This window comes from Eulemur rufifrons, chromosome 15 (genome assembly GCF_041146395.1).
Source record: "Eulemur rufifrons isolate Redbay chromosome 15, OSU_ERuf_1, whole genome shotgun sequence".
Lineage (NCBI taxonomy): Eukaryota > Metazoa > Chordata > Mammalia > Primates > Lemuridae > Eulemur > Eulemur rufifrons.
The window spans coordinates 34,660,109-34,674,687 of record NC_090997.1 but is presented as its reverse complement, the minus strand read 5'-3'; the positions used below and the strand labels follow the sequence as shown (position 1 = coordinate 34,674,687).

At 43.8% G+C, this 14,579-nt stretch overlaps 1 protein-coding gene across 1 annotated transcript; it reads left to right on the top strand.

The window, feature by feature from the left end:
• Positions 1-10,110: 10,110 nt before the first annotated feature.
• Positions 10,111-13,430, top strand: EEF1A1 (eukaryotic translation elongation factor 1 alpha 1). Its single transcript, XM_069488804.1, has 8 exons — positions 10,111-10,145; positions 11,121-11,294; positions 11,597-11,776; positions 11,876-12,172; positions 12,254-12,404; positions 12,508-12,764; positions 12,852-13,086; positions 13,188-13,430. Exons 2-8 carry the CDS (start codon positions 11,151-11,153, stop codon positions 13,310-13,312), a joined length of 1,389 nt encoding a protein of 462 aa, XP_069344905.1. The 5' UTR covers positions 10,111-10,145; positions 11,121-11,150; the 3' UTR covers positions 13,313-13,430.
• Positions 13,431-14,579: the final 1,149 nt, after the last annotated feature.

The window sequence follows — 14,579 nt, the reverse complement described above, 5'->3', positions numbered from 1 at the left end:
AGAACCGAGAGTAAAAAATTTCCGTTGTTTATAAGTTACCCAGGCCCTTTTTTGCCCTTCCTTTGGCTCTCCCTTTGCTGCTATAATGGGCCCAGTAGTCATTTGTGGGACATGTATCATGTTCTGTAAACCTATGTCTTGCTCTTGCCCTATAATCCTATCTTTCTCTCCTAAATAAACCTCATTTTTGTGCTTGCCTTAAAAAAAAAAAAAAGTTACCCAGTCTAAGGTATTCTGTTATAGCAGCCCAAACAGACTAAGATAACATCATTAAGATTCTAAAAATGAAGCTGATAGGAAAATTAATAAGGAAACCTAAAATGCAGGGATGTTAAACATAGAGCTCAAAGTAAGGTCATTATGGCATAGAAGAAACTCCATTCTATAACAAGATTCTAGTTAATGAGGAATCTCAAATAACAAAAAATAAAATAAAACAATAAGAAACAATTAAGATTTATTGCATGCTTACCATGTGACAGGCATTGGGTTACGTAGTATTTTTGTCTCATTTAATCCTCACCACAAGCCTATGGGGGAGGTATTATTTATTTTTATTTATTTATTTAGAGAGGGAGTCTTGCTCTGTCACCTGGGCTAGAGTGCCGTGGCATCAGCCTAGCTCACAGCAACCTCAAACTCCTGGGCTCAAGCGATCCTCCTGCTTCAGCCTCTCGAGTAGCTGGGACTATAGGCAAGCACCACCATGTCTGGCTAATTTTTTTTATTTTCAGTAGAGACGGGGTCTTGCTCAGACTGGTTTCAAGCAATCCTCCCGCCTCGGCCTCCCAGAGTGCTAGGATTACAGGCATGAGCCACTGCACCCGGCCGGTATTATTTATTTTTATTCTCACCTTATATAAACATGAAAACTGAGGCTCAGTGAGGTTAAATCACTTGCTAAACATGCTATCACTAGTTGTGGTAGAGCCAACAGAGATTTGAGTGAAGACATCCTGACTTCAGAGCTTCCCCATTTTAAAGCACTATATAATATACACAATGGATTAAAACAAACAAAAGGGAACAAAAACTTCCTGGCAATTATTGTTTTAAGTTGGTGCAAAAAAACATGCTCAGCACTTGAGATATGTATCTAATTTTCATAGCCATCTTATGGGGTAGGTGTTACTATCACCTTTTTACAGGCAATGGAGCTGAAGCTTAAAGAAGCCAAATACTTTGCCCAGAGCTGCGCGTTCAGTAGGTGGGGATGCCAGACTTGAACCCAAGCTGGTCTATCTCTAGAGCCTGGATGTTCTTCACAGGCTCCTTGAGGGTCTCGGTGAATACCTAGATACATCTTGCTCTCTATTCCTGCCTGTGGAGGAATAAACTCTCCCAGACCCACTTTCTTTCCTAGCACAATCACCCAAAGCACCCACCTCCATAGCCTCTTTCCACTGGCAGACTCCCACAGTTCTTACCCAACCCAGGTGAGACTATCTGTCCTCTGAGAAGTTTTCCCTGTTGCCATCCTCATCCCTTCTTCCAGTCTTGGTACCTCCTGAGTGCTCAAAAACACCCTAGGCTTACCTGGTTCCAGCATTCATGCTTCCTTGGAGTCATCTGTTTACTGTTAGTCTTCCCTCCCCTACCTCTCCAAGTCTCTGCCATGTAAGCCATTTGGCAGAGATTGCTTTTTGTCTCTCTAGTGCCTAGCTAAGTGCCTGGCATATAGCAGATGCTCAATAAATGTTTGATCAATAGATGAATAAAGACTGATCTCCGAACTCCTGCACAATTACCAACATGTACTGAATGCCATAATTCAAAATCCCTTGCCACTTATAGAATACACACACAGTGTTATGTGTATTGGTGAATCTATAGTTCTAACACTTAAGTGAAATAGAACAAATAGTATTCATTTTTAGGATGAATGTTGACAAATAGTAAGTTTCTCTATAGTTTAAACAGATTTTTGCTTTTTGAAAGAGCTAGTAATTATTTTCTAATGATAATGAGCACTGACATTTGTAAAAATGGTTTGTGTCTTTTGGTACAGCATCTTATCTTCATAATCAGCTCTATAAAATATATGGTACACTATTTTATGATGGGCTAGTGAGCTCAAAGGTGGTTTATTCAAGATCACATTAATAAAGAAAATATCTGGGAATAGATTCCAGTTCTTCCCTTAGTCCAGTGTTCTGTCTACTACATTACCTATGAAGACACAGAAATGCTGAAAATGAATGTTTATAAAATATGGATTCACAAAACTTAGTGAGTGAGGGCTTTTAAGTATAGGGTTCTGCAAGGGAACATTAAGCTGGTCCAGATCAAGTAGCAGCCTTGCTAGTCTTCAAGCCTTTGGGCTTTCTTTTTTTTATTTTTTTGTTTTGAGACAGAGTCTTGCTTTGTTGCCCTGGCTAGAGTGAGTGCCGTGGCATCAGCCTGGCTCACAGCAATCTCAAACTCCTGGGCTTAAGCGATCCTACTGCCTCAGCCTCCCGAGTAGCTGGGAGTACAAGCATGCGCCACCATGCCCGGCTCATTTTTTCTATATATATTTTAGTTGGCCAGATAATTTCTTTCTATTTTTAGTAGAGACGGGGGTGGGGGGGAATCTCGCTCTTTTGCTCAGGCTGGTTTCGAACTCCTGATCTCGAGCGATCCACCCGCCTTGGCCTCCCAGAGTGCTAGGATTGCAGATGTGAGCCACCGTGCCCAGCCTTGGGCTTTCTTTTAGTCGAGATGAGTGATAAGCCAGACCTACCAGAGGTTGAGAAGTTTGACAGGTCAAAACTAAAGAGAAAAGGCTGGGCGGGGTAGCTCACACCTGCAATCCTAGCACTCTGGGAGGCTGAGGTGGGTGGATTGTTTGAGCTCAGGAGTTGGAGACCACCCTGAGCAAGAGCGAGACCCCGTCTCTACTAAAAATAGAAAGAAATTAGCCAAACAACTAAAAATATATATAGAAAAAATGAGCCAGGAATGGTGGCACATGCCTGTAGTCCCAGCTATTCGGGAGGCTGAGGCATGAGGATTGCCTGAGCCCAGGAGTTTGAGGTTGCTGTGAGCTAGGCTGATGCTATGGCACTCTAGCCTGGGCAACAGAGTGAGACTCTGTCTCAAAAAAAAAAAAAAAAAAAAAAGACACCTAAAGAGAACTAATGCTGAAGAACAAAATTCCAGCAGGAAAAACAGGCTGTTCAAACATTGTAAAATGGGGACCTCATCCCAAGAGCAAATTTCAACATTGCCTGAGAATCTTGGTTCTGGGCTTGTTTTTTGTAAACCTATGCGTTCGTAGAGATTTTAGGCCTTTCTTGATCCCTTCTCACCTATGATCCCTGGCTAAGAGGTCAGGGGTAGCCAATGTTTCCTTAAGCTTGATTTTAAACTTTCTATCGGTGCGTAAATTCCAGATGGCAGATGCTGTCAATAATCTTACCATTGATGACCTTTGTTGCGTAGTCTTTGCTCCTGCTACAGGATAAGCCAATTCTACGATGGGTGCCTCCATTGCTTCATAATCTTCATGAAGTTGCCTGCTGTTGTAGCTTCTCACAGTTTATTTTCACTTCTAACATAGCAATAAAATAACAAATATAATCACTAAAAACAAGGAGTAAGAGAAGAAAATCCTTTCCTTCATACCAAATGAGAGACCACTGATAGGCACTGGATTTGCAATTAAGAGAGCAGGAGTAGAAATACCTTTAGTTTCCTAATTTTCCTGATATAGTCTTCAGAATTTCTTTAAATTGCTAAAAGGAGAATAACATTTCACTGTGTAAACTCTGTACAATTTTTACTATCTAGATGTATTACCTATTTTTATTTTTTTTTTTTTTTGAGACAGAGTCTCACTCTGTTGCCCAGGCTAGAGTGAGTGCCGTGGCGTCAGCCTAGCTCACAGCAACCTCAAACTCCTGAGCTCAAGCGATCCTCCTGTCTCAGCCTCCCGAGTAGCTGGGACTACAGGCATGCACCACCATGCCCGGCTAATTTTTTCTATATATATTTTTAGCTGTCCATATAATTTCTTTCTATTTTTAGTAGAGATGGGGTCTCGCTCTTGCTCAGGCTGGTCTCGAACTCCTGAGCTCAAAGGATCCGCCCACCTCGGCCTCCCAGAGTGCTAGGATTACAGGCGTGAGCCACCGCGCCCAGCCGTATTACCTATTTTTAAATGCCTACAATTAAAATGATACCAATGGGGCCAGGCACAATGGCTCACACCTGTAATCCCAGCACTTTGGGAGACTGAGATGGGAAGATTGCTTGAGCTCAGGAATTCAAGCCTGGGCAACACAGTGAGAGCCCATCTCTACAAAAAATTTAAAAATTAGCCAGGTGTGGTAGCACCTGCCTGTAGTCCCAGCAAATTGGGAGGCTGAAATGGGAGGATCACTTGAGCCTAGGAGTTTAAGGTTGCAGTGAGTTATTAATATAGCGGATTTATTTTCTCTACTGACTCAAGTTAGTGTCACAAGGCATACCAATTGAGGGTAGGCATTCTCCAAAAAGCCTACAGAAACACTGTCTTAACTCGCTCATAAAGTGCCCCCATGTCTTTTAAGTCATTGCACATTAGAATTGTGAGGTGGGTGCTAAATATGAACAATGAGCAGACTCATTTTACAGATGCACTGAGAGACTCAGGAGCACCAGCTGTCACACGGTCTATAAACAGAAGAGTGAGGACTGAATTTCTGATTTTGTGACTCCAATGCCATCGATATTTTTATTATACCAGGCTATCTGGACCTGCTGGTAAGGGTTAGGACTATAGCTCTCTGAGGAGATTACCTGGGTACCTATCCTGTTGTGCAGGGTCCTAATGTACTCACAAGAAAAGATCACTCAGATGTATTAAGTGGAAAAGGCTAAGTGGTATATTGTATTTTAGCATTTTGGGCAAAAAAAGTAAAACTTAAAAAATATGTCTGTATTTGATTATGCATAAACTATCTGTTGCCTATAGCTTCCCCATCTATAAACTGTGGGTGGTAGGATTACAGTAAGTACTGCAAATATTAGAACAATGTCTGGCACACCAAAGTGCCATTTTATTTTGATTCTAAGTCCAAATAATTCCTTGGTGTAATCATATTCTAAAATACCCCTTTAAAAGTCATTTTCTCTGTAGAGGTAGCTACGGCAGATTAAAAAAAGATTTAAAAAATCATTTTCAATTGGCACAAGCAAGATGAACACCTGTGGCAAGCCACAGCAAAATGTAATTACTTAAAGCCGCTTTAAATTAGACCCAATGGCAGAGTGATTAGCCAACACTGAAAGATGCTTGGTGAATCACAATTACAAAATCTCAAAGTACTACTATTGTTCACTTTTACAACGTAACTAAAATCCTTGTTTTTCTTCCTAAAAGGGGTCATGTTGATGTTTACTTACAATCTATTTTAAGTTTGCCACTCTAAACGTATGAACAAGTTTAAGGAAAATCTTAAGGAAAATGAGATCTTAGATTATGACCCAAAACCGCATTTACGAGTCTTAACAATGTTACTGTTTTAACCTTTAAGTTAGTAAAAGACACACTGTATCTGCTGTAAAGTCGTGGGGGAAAATGCGGCAGGATTATGTTCAAACCACAGGGTATGGGGGAAAGGGATTTTGAAAAAGATTTGCTCCAGTCTTTTAGAAGCCAGCCCACGGTGACGAAAACCGACCCTCCCTCTGAGCCACAAGAGGTTTTCTACCTCCTCCTGGGCCCTCCCTTCCGCAGTCTGAGGCCGGAAGAAAGTGACCTCAGGTGGGGGCGTGTCGGGGGGCCGGGCTCGGGCGACCCAGCGCTTGCGAGACCGCAGCTGGCTGCTCCGTGGCGCCCCGCTGTGCGCCGCGGGACCCGGCGGGTCCGCAGGTGTCCGAGCGCCAGAGAAACGCCAGCGGCGCTGCCCGGGGAGCTGGCGCGGGAGAAGGACCACCGCGGCCCGCCTTACCGCCCGGGAAGGGCACGCACTGCGGGCGCCGCCCCAGCCTCCCCTCCTCGGAAGCCGGGTGCGCCCCGAGCCGCGCGGGGCTTCCCCGGAGACTCCCGTTCCGGCCCAGCTCCGGCTCCCGGCCCACCTCTGGCCACGACCGAGAGCAGAAATGCGATCTTTGCCCAGGGAAAATGCTTGTGGCCAGTGTCTACCCCTAACGCACAATAATATGGCTTCAATGGGCTCAAAGGTTCTTAAGCACGAGAATTGAGATCTCCCCTCCCTCAAAGAAAGTCTCGGCCATTGTCGCAACATTGAGAGCACCCATGTGGTTGTGCGCAGGTAACTTAGATATAAATCAAGGACTCCTGTGATTTTGCTGTTCCTTGGATGCTGTTTTTAAAAGCATTCTCTATCAGGTGTTTATAAAGCGTTTACTCTTATCTGCAATCACAGTGACTTGGGGAAAACCTACCTATATTCTGAGATAGCTTTGGATTCATATTTTTCAATTTTTCTTTTTCTGAGCATAATAGTAAAAGTTTGGCTGCCATTATTTGTGTCCCAGGAACACCTTTGGACCATTTTGCTACTTTAATTATGTTTAGAATGTTGGATTCTGTTCACCATCCAAAGCAGTAAAGTTATGGTATTAGGAAAAGGTTTAGGTCAGATTTAAATCAGGAGCTGTAGTTTTTATAAGCATCTGTGGAGATGTTTTCGGTCATCTTTTAAGGAATCCCAACATGATGCCGAATACACACTCCTATTAAAAATTACTGCTTAAATGATAGTAGGTCTATATCTTCAAATAGACTAATTCCACTGAAAAATACATATCTTCAATTACTACAATTTTAGGATTGTATAAAAGTACTTAAGTTTGCAATGTCACATTTCAATGAACAGTGCATATTTCACAGAGATCACTTTTCTCACTTTTATTTTACACTTTTATTTACTAAACTGACATTATCTCTGATACTTTCCCCTCTTAGCAATATCCACTTTCATTTTGATTTTTCATTTCTTCTTTAGATTAGGTGTTAGCTATGATTTTGGATTCCATGTAAGGCTTTGAAATAGTCAACCTTCTGTCTTTGTTTAATCTTTGTTTTCCCTCCTGTTGTAAAATAACCGTTTCTTTAGATTTAAAAAAAATTTGCCATTTCTGTTGAATATGTGCCTTAGTATGATCTCCAACAATGTACCATTTGAGGCATACACTGTTAAAGAAGGCATGCAAAATAAGTGTAGTGTGGCACCCTAATCTTAACCTGTGTGCAGTTATTATTACTGTGATATACTAATATAGTTGATTGTAGGAATCTAGCCCCAAAGAATAGGCATTAATGAATACTTCCAAGAAAATAAATGAGAGCGAAGTATTTACATTGTTTTACTGCTTGTGATTGATTTTCACTGGTACCACTTACATCTTTCTCTTATTACAAACAGAGACTAGGGTATCAAGATAATTTTATTCCACGTGTATATGATTGGTTAAGGGCACTAAGAAAATTCAATGTGAAAAAAAGAATGTGTGAAAGGAGAGAAGCTAGAAATGTAGAAATAAAAAAGGCTTTTGTTGATAGAAATAGATTAGTTATATATATTTCCAGGGAAACTGTATTTGGCCTAGATTCTTTCATTAAAACTATCTCAAAGTTAAAGGAAAATGAGAAGGCTAGGCCGGGCGCGGTGGCTCACGCCTGTAATCCTAGCACTCTGGGAGGCCGAGGCGGGTGGATTGCTCAAGGTCAGGAGTTCGAGACCAGCCTGAGCGAGACCCCGTCTCTACTAAAAATAGAAAGACATTATATGGACACCTAAAAATCTATATAGAAAAAATTAGCCGGGCATAGTGGCGCATGCCTGTAGTCCCAGCTACTCGGGAGGCTGAGGCAGTAGGATCGCTTAAGCCCAGGAGTTTGAGGTTGCTGTGAGCTAAGCTGACGCCACGGCACTCACTCTAGCCTGGGCAACAAAGTGAGACTCTGTCTCAACAAAAAAAAAAAAAAAAAAAGAAAAGAAAATGAGAAGGCTAGAAACCTAATGAAAAAATAGAGAAACCTGATTTTTAGAAATTTTATCTACAAGAAGTGGTTAAAAAAAAAAAAAAAAAAAAAAGGCAGTTCATTTCTCCATCAGCCAGGAAGGACATGTTGAGGTTGGCATACCCATCAAGGATAGTAACTACCATAGCTTCCAGTGCTTTGACAAAACCTGAGTTGTGTGGCCTCCTGGCCAGGTGTCTGTGGTTTCATATTGTCCGAGCATTCATTGTATCACTGGGGGTTGCAGCTTTCTGTAAGTTTGGTGGCCTGAACCAAGAAAGAAAGCATATGCAGATTTCTACAGAGATTAGGATTCTATGAAAGATTCTGCAGAGATGAGGAAGGCTGGTATGTTTCAGAGTGCAAGGTGATTTTGGAACATAAAGAATTTCTCTGGGTTGATTTACATAGTTTGTCACTGACCTGTGTTTCTGAGCTATGAATATGTGGGCTGAGGAAGAGTTTTGCTCTTTTTTTTTTTCCTTTGCTCTTGATAAATAAACAATTAACAACAAAAAGACGAAGGAAGTCTATTGCAGAAGACTTCTTTCATTTAAAAAGAAAGAAAAGTGTTTGGATTGTGAAAAACAGCTGAAAGCTGGCATTAGAACTATATTATACGATGAAATAAAAACCAAGTAAGCACCATACAAGTTGCCTTAACTGCTTTCCAATTGTTGTATATATTAATTTTCCTCTTCCAATGTGACCCTGGGTTCCTCTCCAGAAGGAAATATTTTTGCACACTCCACATTGGACACATGGTAGGCTCTCAAATAAATACTTGTCGATAGGTTGGTTTGAGAAGTTGGGCAGTGATATTCTACACCTGGAAAAAGAAACATACTTATCCAGTAATCCAGAGAGCTTAAAAATAAGCTCTCTTTCCTCAGAGGAGCATTTCCCAGGGCCTGCCCTGATAGCCATCCAAAAGGCCATGTCTCATCAAATCTCCCCTTAGATTTATGCTGAATCCCAGTTACAGTCAATGGGACGACAGAAAACGAAGGCATTTATTTAGATAGCATAGATACTTACTTAAATAGGAGAAGCAGTGATTTCACAGCAAGTGTTGAGGATAGGAAACTGGGTGGATAAGCTTGCTCATGCTGTGGATCTCAGTCTCTACATGAGATCATGTGGAAAAACTGAATTTGAAGCATTCTTTTTAGGTTAGTCATGTTTGCAATCAAACGACTGTACACTTAAAATGTGTACCACGAAGGTAAGACACACACACACACACAGTCAGGATCTTTTTGGCGTAACAAAACTAGAATTAGACGTAAAGCTAATGTAAGATTGAAGTCTATTCTAAACTGAAAACTTGGACATCTGGAGTACCACAGAGGGGTGGCGTTTATCACAGGCTTCGATAAAAGCAGCTGGCTTTGAATGGAAGGAGCCAAGAGGGCAGCTCAGGAGCAGACTCGTCGCGCTCACGCCTCACGGCCGCCTTTGGATTCTGGAGCCGCGAAGCCGGCCCTCCGGCGCCTGCTCTGCGCCCCAACTCCCTCGGGGTCCCGGGGCTTGGTACTCCTCCTCCTCTCCAGACGGGAGGGGCGGAGGAGGAGCCAGTCCTGGACCCGGCTGGGACTAGCAGAGGAAGAAGCTCTAGGGGCTTGTCCCGGACCAGCCAGATGGCAAGACTGAGAGGGGGAGGTGGATTGCGAGGTGAAGGGATACCCCAATCTCGACGTAACCTTTCCGACTAAGCCAGGAATAGTAGAGGGAAGATTCTGGACGTTCCCTCCAGGCTGCCTCCTTGCCGGCGCCCCCGCCCTCCGCCCCCAGCTGGAGCTGAGAGTAATTCATACAAAAGGAGGACTCGCCCCGGCCTTAGGGAATCCCAGGGACCGTCGTTAAACTCCCACTAACCCAGAACCCAGAGATCGCGGTGTCCCCGCCTCCCACCCACTCGCTCTCGTCAGCATCGGGGTCGAGAGGAGCATGCGCGAGGAGCAGCGTGCCCTTGAGTGGGCAGAGCGCACATCGCCCACAGTCCCCGAGAAGTTGGGGGGGAGGGGATGGCAATTGAACCGGTGCCTAGTGGAGGTGGCGCGGGGTAAACTGGGAAAGTGGTGTCGTGTGCTGGCTCCGCCCTTTTCCCGAGGGTGGGGGAGAACCGTATATAAGTGCCGTAGTCGCCCTCAACGTTCTTTTTCGCAACGGGTTTGCCGCCAGAACACAGGTGAGTGCCGGGTGTGGCTTACGCGGGCCTAGCCGCGTCCAGATGGTTTTGGCCCTCGCGTGCCTTTCTCCAGTGCCATGCTTCTGGGCCACTTTACGAGGTTCTCGATCCCGAATTTCCGCCCGTAGGGGGGTGGGAGAGTTCGAGGCCTTGGGGTTTTTCCCGGAGCCCCTTCGCCTCGTGCATGCGTGGAGGCCTGGCTTGGGCGCCGTGGCCGCCGCGTGCGAATCCGGTCGCACCTTCGAGCCTACTCTGCTTTCTCGTCTCCGGTCGCTTAATTTCTAGGTGAACGGCTACGATTTTTTGCTCTGCCGGGATAGTTTTGGCGATGTTGAGCTGGGTGTCCACGAGCTCGCCGTCCGGTTCTTGGGGTTGTGGGGCCGCCGCGAGGCGCAGCGGGCGGCGGCGGGGACCTCGGGTCCCAGCGCACATGTTCGGCGAGGCGGGGCCTACGAGTCTCGGCCACCGAGAGTCGGACGGGAGGACGGGTGGCGTGGAGGGGGCCGGGCGGCTTTGGTGCCAGCCTTGCGCTGCCGTGTGCCGCCCCACCCCAGCGGCGCGGCCGGCCCGCTCGGCACCAGTTGCGTGCGCGGAAAGATGGCCGCTCCCCGGCCCTGCTGCAGGGAGCTCAAAATGGAGGACGCGGCGGCCCGGGAGATGGGGCGGGTGAGTCACACACACAAAGGAAAAGGGCCTTTCCCTCCTCTGCCGCCGCTTCCTGCGACCCGGCGTTGTGCCCGGGCACAGTCCAGGCACCTCGATTACTCCTCCCAGCTTTTGGAGAACCTCTTCCTCGCGGTGGGGGAGGGGATTTTGTGCGCTGGAGTTTCCCCACACTTGGTGGGTGGAGACTGAAGAGTTAGGCCAGCTTGGCGCTGGCTGTAATTCTCCTTGGAATTTGCCCTTTGAGTTTGGGTCCTGGCTCATTCTCAGGCCTTTCAACAGTGGTTCAAAGGTTTTTTTCTTTAATTTCAGGTGCCGTGAAAACCACCCATAAAAGCCAAAATGGGGAAGGAAAAGACTCACATCAACATCGTCGTCATCGGACACGTAGATTCGGGCAAGTCCACCACTACTGGCCATCTGATCTACAAATGTGGTGGGATCGACAAAAGAACCATCGAAAAATTTGAGAAGGAGGCCGCTGAAGTATGTATGAAAGCACAAAGGGAAAACTAGTTTAACTAAAACACTGAGTTTATTAGTAAAGAAAATATCAAGTGGTAGTATTTTTGCCAAACTAAGCAGCAGCTATGTAGATTTGGATGTTAATAGGTAAAATAATGACAAATTCAATTTTTAAACTCAGCTCAGTTACCACGTTGATTCTGTAAAGCCACGTAGGCCTAGCAGTTGTAATAGGGGATATATATTACTGCCAAATACGGGGAGTAAGGAATTTTAAGCTGGAGTTTTGGTCATGTCTTAGTAACCACTCTTAATCTTAACAGATGGGAAAGGGCTCCTTCAAGTATGCCTGGGTCTTGGATAAACTGAAAGCTGAGCGTGAGCGTGGTATCACCATTGATATCTCCCTGTGGAAGTTTGAGACCAGCAAATATTATGTGACTATTATTGATGCCCCAGGACACAGAGACTTTATCAAAAACATGATTACAGGCACATCTCAGGTTTGTGGGATTAATAACTCTGGGCACGTTTTCTACATTGGGAAAACTAGGTTTGTCCTTTGACATTCTAACAGGATATATTCTTGTTTTCTTTAAAAGGCTGATTGTGCTGTCCTGATTGTTGCTGCTGGTGTTGGTGAATTTGAAGCTGGTATCTCAAAGAATGGGCAGACCCGTGAGCATGCCCTTCTGGCTTACACACTAGGTGTGAAACAGCTAATTGTTGGTGTTAACAAAATGGATTCCACTGAGCCGCCCTACAGCCAGAAGAGATACGAGGAAATTGTTAAAGAAGTCAGCACTTACATTAAGAAAATTGGCTACAACCCTGACACAGTAGCATTTGTGCCAATTTCTGGCTGGAATGGTGACAACATGTTGGAGCCAAGTGCTAACGTAAGTGACTTTTGAAACAGTTGACAAAGCTCTGGGAATGGCGATTTGATGGTAACACTAATTGACAATCTTCTGTTTTAGATGCCTTGGTTCAAGGGATGGAAAGTCACCCGTAAAGATGGCAATGCCAGTGGAACCACACTGCTTGAAGCTCTGGATTGCATCCTGCCACCAACTCGTCCAACTGACAAGCCCTTGCGTCTGCCTCTCCAGGATGTCTACAAAATTGGCGGTAAGTTTTTCATTAAAATACTATCAGGGCACAACGTAGTGTTGGGTAAATGCCATCTGCATTTATGTAAGGTATTTATGATACTGTGCTGTAAATATTTTAGGTATTGGTACTGTGCCTGTGGGCCGAGTGGAGACTGGTGTGCTGAAACCTGGCATGGTGGTCACCTTTGCTCCAGTCAATGTTACAACTGAAGTAAAGTCTGTTGAAATGCACCACGAAGCTTTGAGTGAAGCTCTTCCAGGGGACAACGTGGGCTTCAACGTCAAGAATGTGTCTGTCAAAGATGTTCGTCGTGGCAACGTTGCTGGTGACAGCAAAAACGACCCACCAATGGAAGCTGCTGGCTTCACTGCTCAGGTAAAACAATTTAAGATAAGTGATATGTTCTTAAAGTTGCTGCAGAACCCAAAGTCTGAGACACTAAATGCAAATCTTTGTTCCAAGGTGATTATCCTGAACCATCCAGGCCAAATTAGTGCTGGCTATGCTCCTGTACTGGATTGTCACACAGCTCATATTGCCTGCAAGTTTGCTGAGCTGAAGGAAAAGATTGACCGCCGCTCTGGAAAGAAGCTGGAGGATGGCCCTAAATTCTTGAAATCTGGTGATGCTGCCATTGTCGATATGGTTCCTGGCAAGCCCATGTGTGTCGAGAGCTTCTCAGACTATCCTCCTCTGGGTAAGGATGACTACTTTGAGTACAATTAGAGGTTAACGGTGAAAAATACCACTATTTTGAACCAAGTGTTTCTCATGGTATTCTTAAATTTGTTTTAATAGGTCGTTTTGCTGTTCGTGATATGAGACAGACAGTTGCTGTGGGTGTCATCAAAGCGGTGGACAAGAAGGCTGCTGGAGCTGGCAAGGTCACCAAATCTGCCCAGAAAGCTCAGAAGGCTAAATGAATATTATCCCTAATACCTGCCACCCCACTTTTAAACAGTGGTGGAAGAACAGTTTCAGAACTGTTTGTTTCAATTGGCCATTTAAGTTTAATAGTAAAAGACTGGTTGTTAATAACAATGCATCGTAAAACCTTCAGGAGGAAAAGAAAATGTTTTGTGGACCACTTTTGTTTCTTTTTGTGTGGCAGTTTTAAGTTATTAGTTTTTAAAATCAGTACTTTTTAATGGAAACAACTTGACCAAAAATCTGTCACAGAATTTTGAGACCCATTAAAACAAAGTTTAATGAGAAACCTGTGTCTTCTTTTGGTCAACACTCAAAATTTTATAGAAATCCTTAGGCAAAAGACTTTATAATCTATTTCTGGTGATTAAATGTGCTGCTGAAATGTAGAAAATAATTGAGTTAATGGTTTTTTTCTAGGTTGGAAATAAAGGGTTTCCCCCCTCCACCTATTGCTAAGGAGGAATCTTGAAGTAGCTAGTGAAAAGCTATGGGAGGTCTCTGGTTGATTGTAACACTTGGTTGGCATAGAAATGTGGTATGCTTTCATTCACCTGTAATTTTAGGGAAGACAACCTGTAACTTTCAAAGTCATGTGCTACATATATAAAACTTTCTAGTTAAGTAAACTTCTAGAATCATAAGGTCTAGTTTTTCAGTTACTAGAATGTGCATTTATAAATCACAGCAGTTAAAAGAAGCTAGAAGTGAGACTTATAGTGGTATTAAAGACTTCAGCTTTTGGAAGGAAAATAAAGTTGGGTATTAACTGTTACATAAGAAATTTATTTCCAATAGAAATTTCATCTAAAGAGCCAGGATTAGGTGAAAAAGTTAACATTTTTAGGCTGGAGGTTAAACCCAAGGTTTTTGAGGTACAGTGGTAAATACAGCTTAAGTGCACAGGGATAAAGAGTAAACTTAAGCTTTAGTTTGAAATGGTTTTGAAGGTTACCAAGTGTTATTCAAAAACAATTATAGGAGCATGGCACTAACAGAAATATTAAGGTTTGAAGTAGCTAAGTAGTTGGACGAGAATGAGTCCTGTGTTTTACTTTGTTGGGATAATTGTAAGATTGTCTAGGGGGGGACCTTAAGAGTGCTGGTTACTAGCAGGGAAACAACAGGTAATTGGTTTCCTTGTGTCAGTCACTCCATGTTCCTGGTTTTGGACACTTATGTGCTTGAAATAACACTTTCCATGAATCTTTGAAGTTTTTAACAGTAATTCTGTATCGGCCTTAATATCTAAAGCAGTGTTTG

Excerpts from the sequence above, each read along its gene's own strand:
- EEF1A1 (XM_069488804.1), top strand. The coding sequence starts at position 11,151 with ATGGGGAAGGAAAAGACTCACATCAACATCGTCGTCATCGGACACGTA. Across the intron at positions 11,295-11,596 it reads TTGAGAAGGAGGCCGCTGAA|ATGGGAAAGGGCTCCTTCAA; the intron begins GTATGTATGAAA and ends TAATCTTAACAG. Across the intron at positions 11,777-11,875 it reads TGATTACAGGCACATCTCAG|GCTGATTGTGCTGTCCTGAT; the intron begins GTTTGTGGGATT and ends TTTCTTTAAAAG.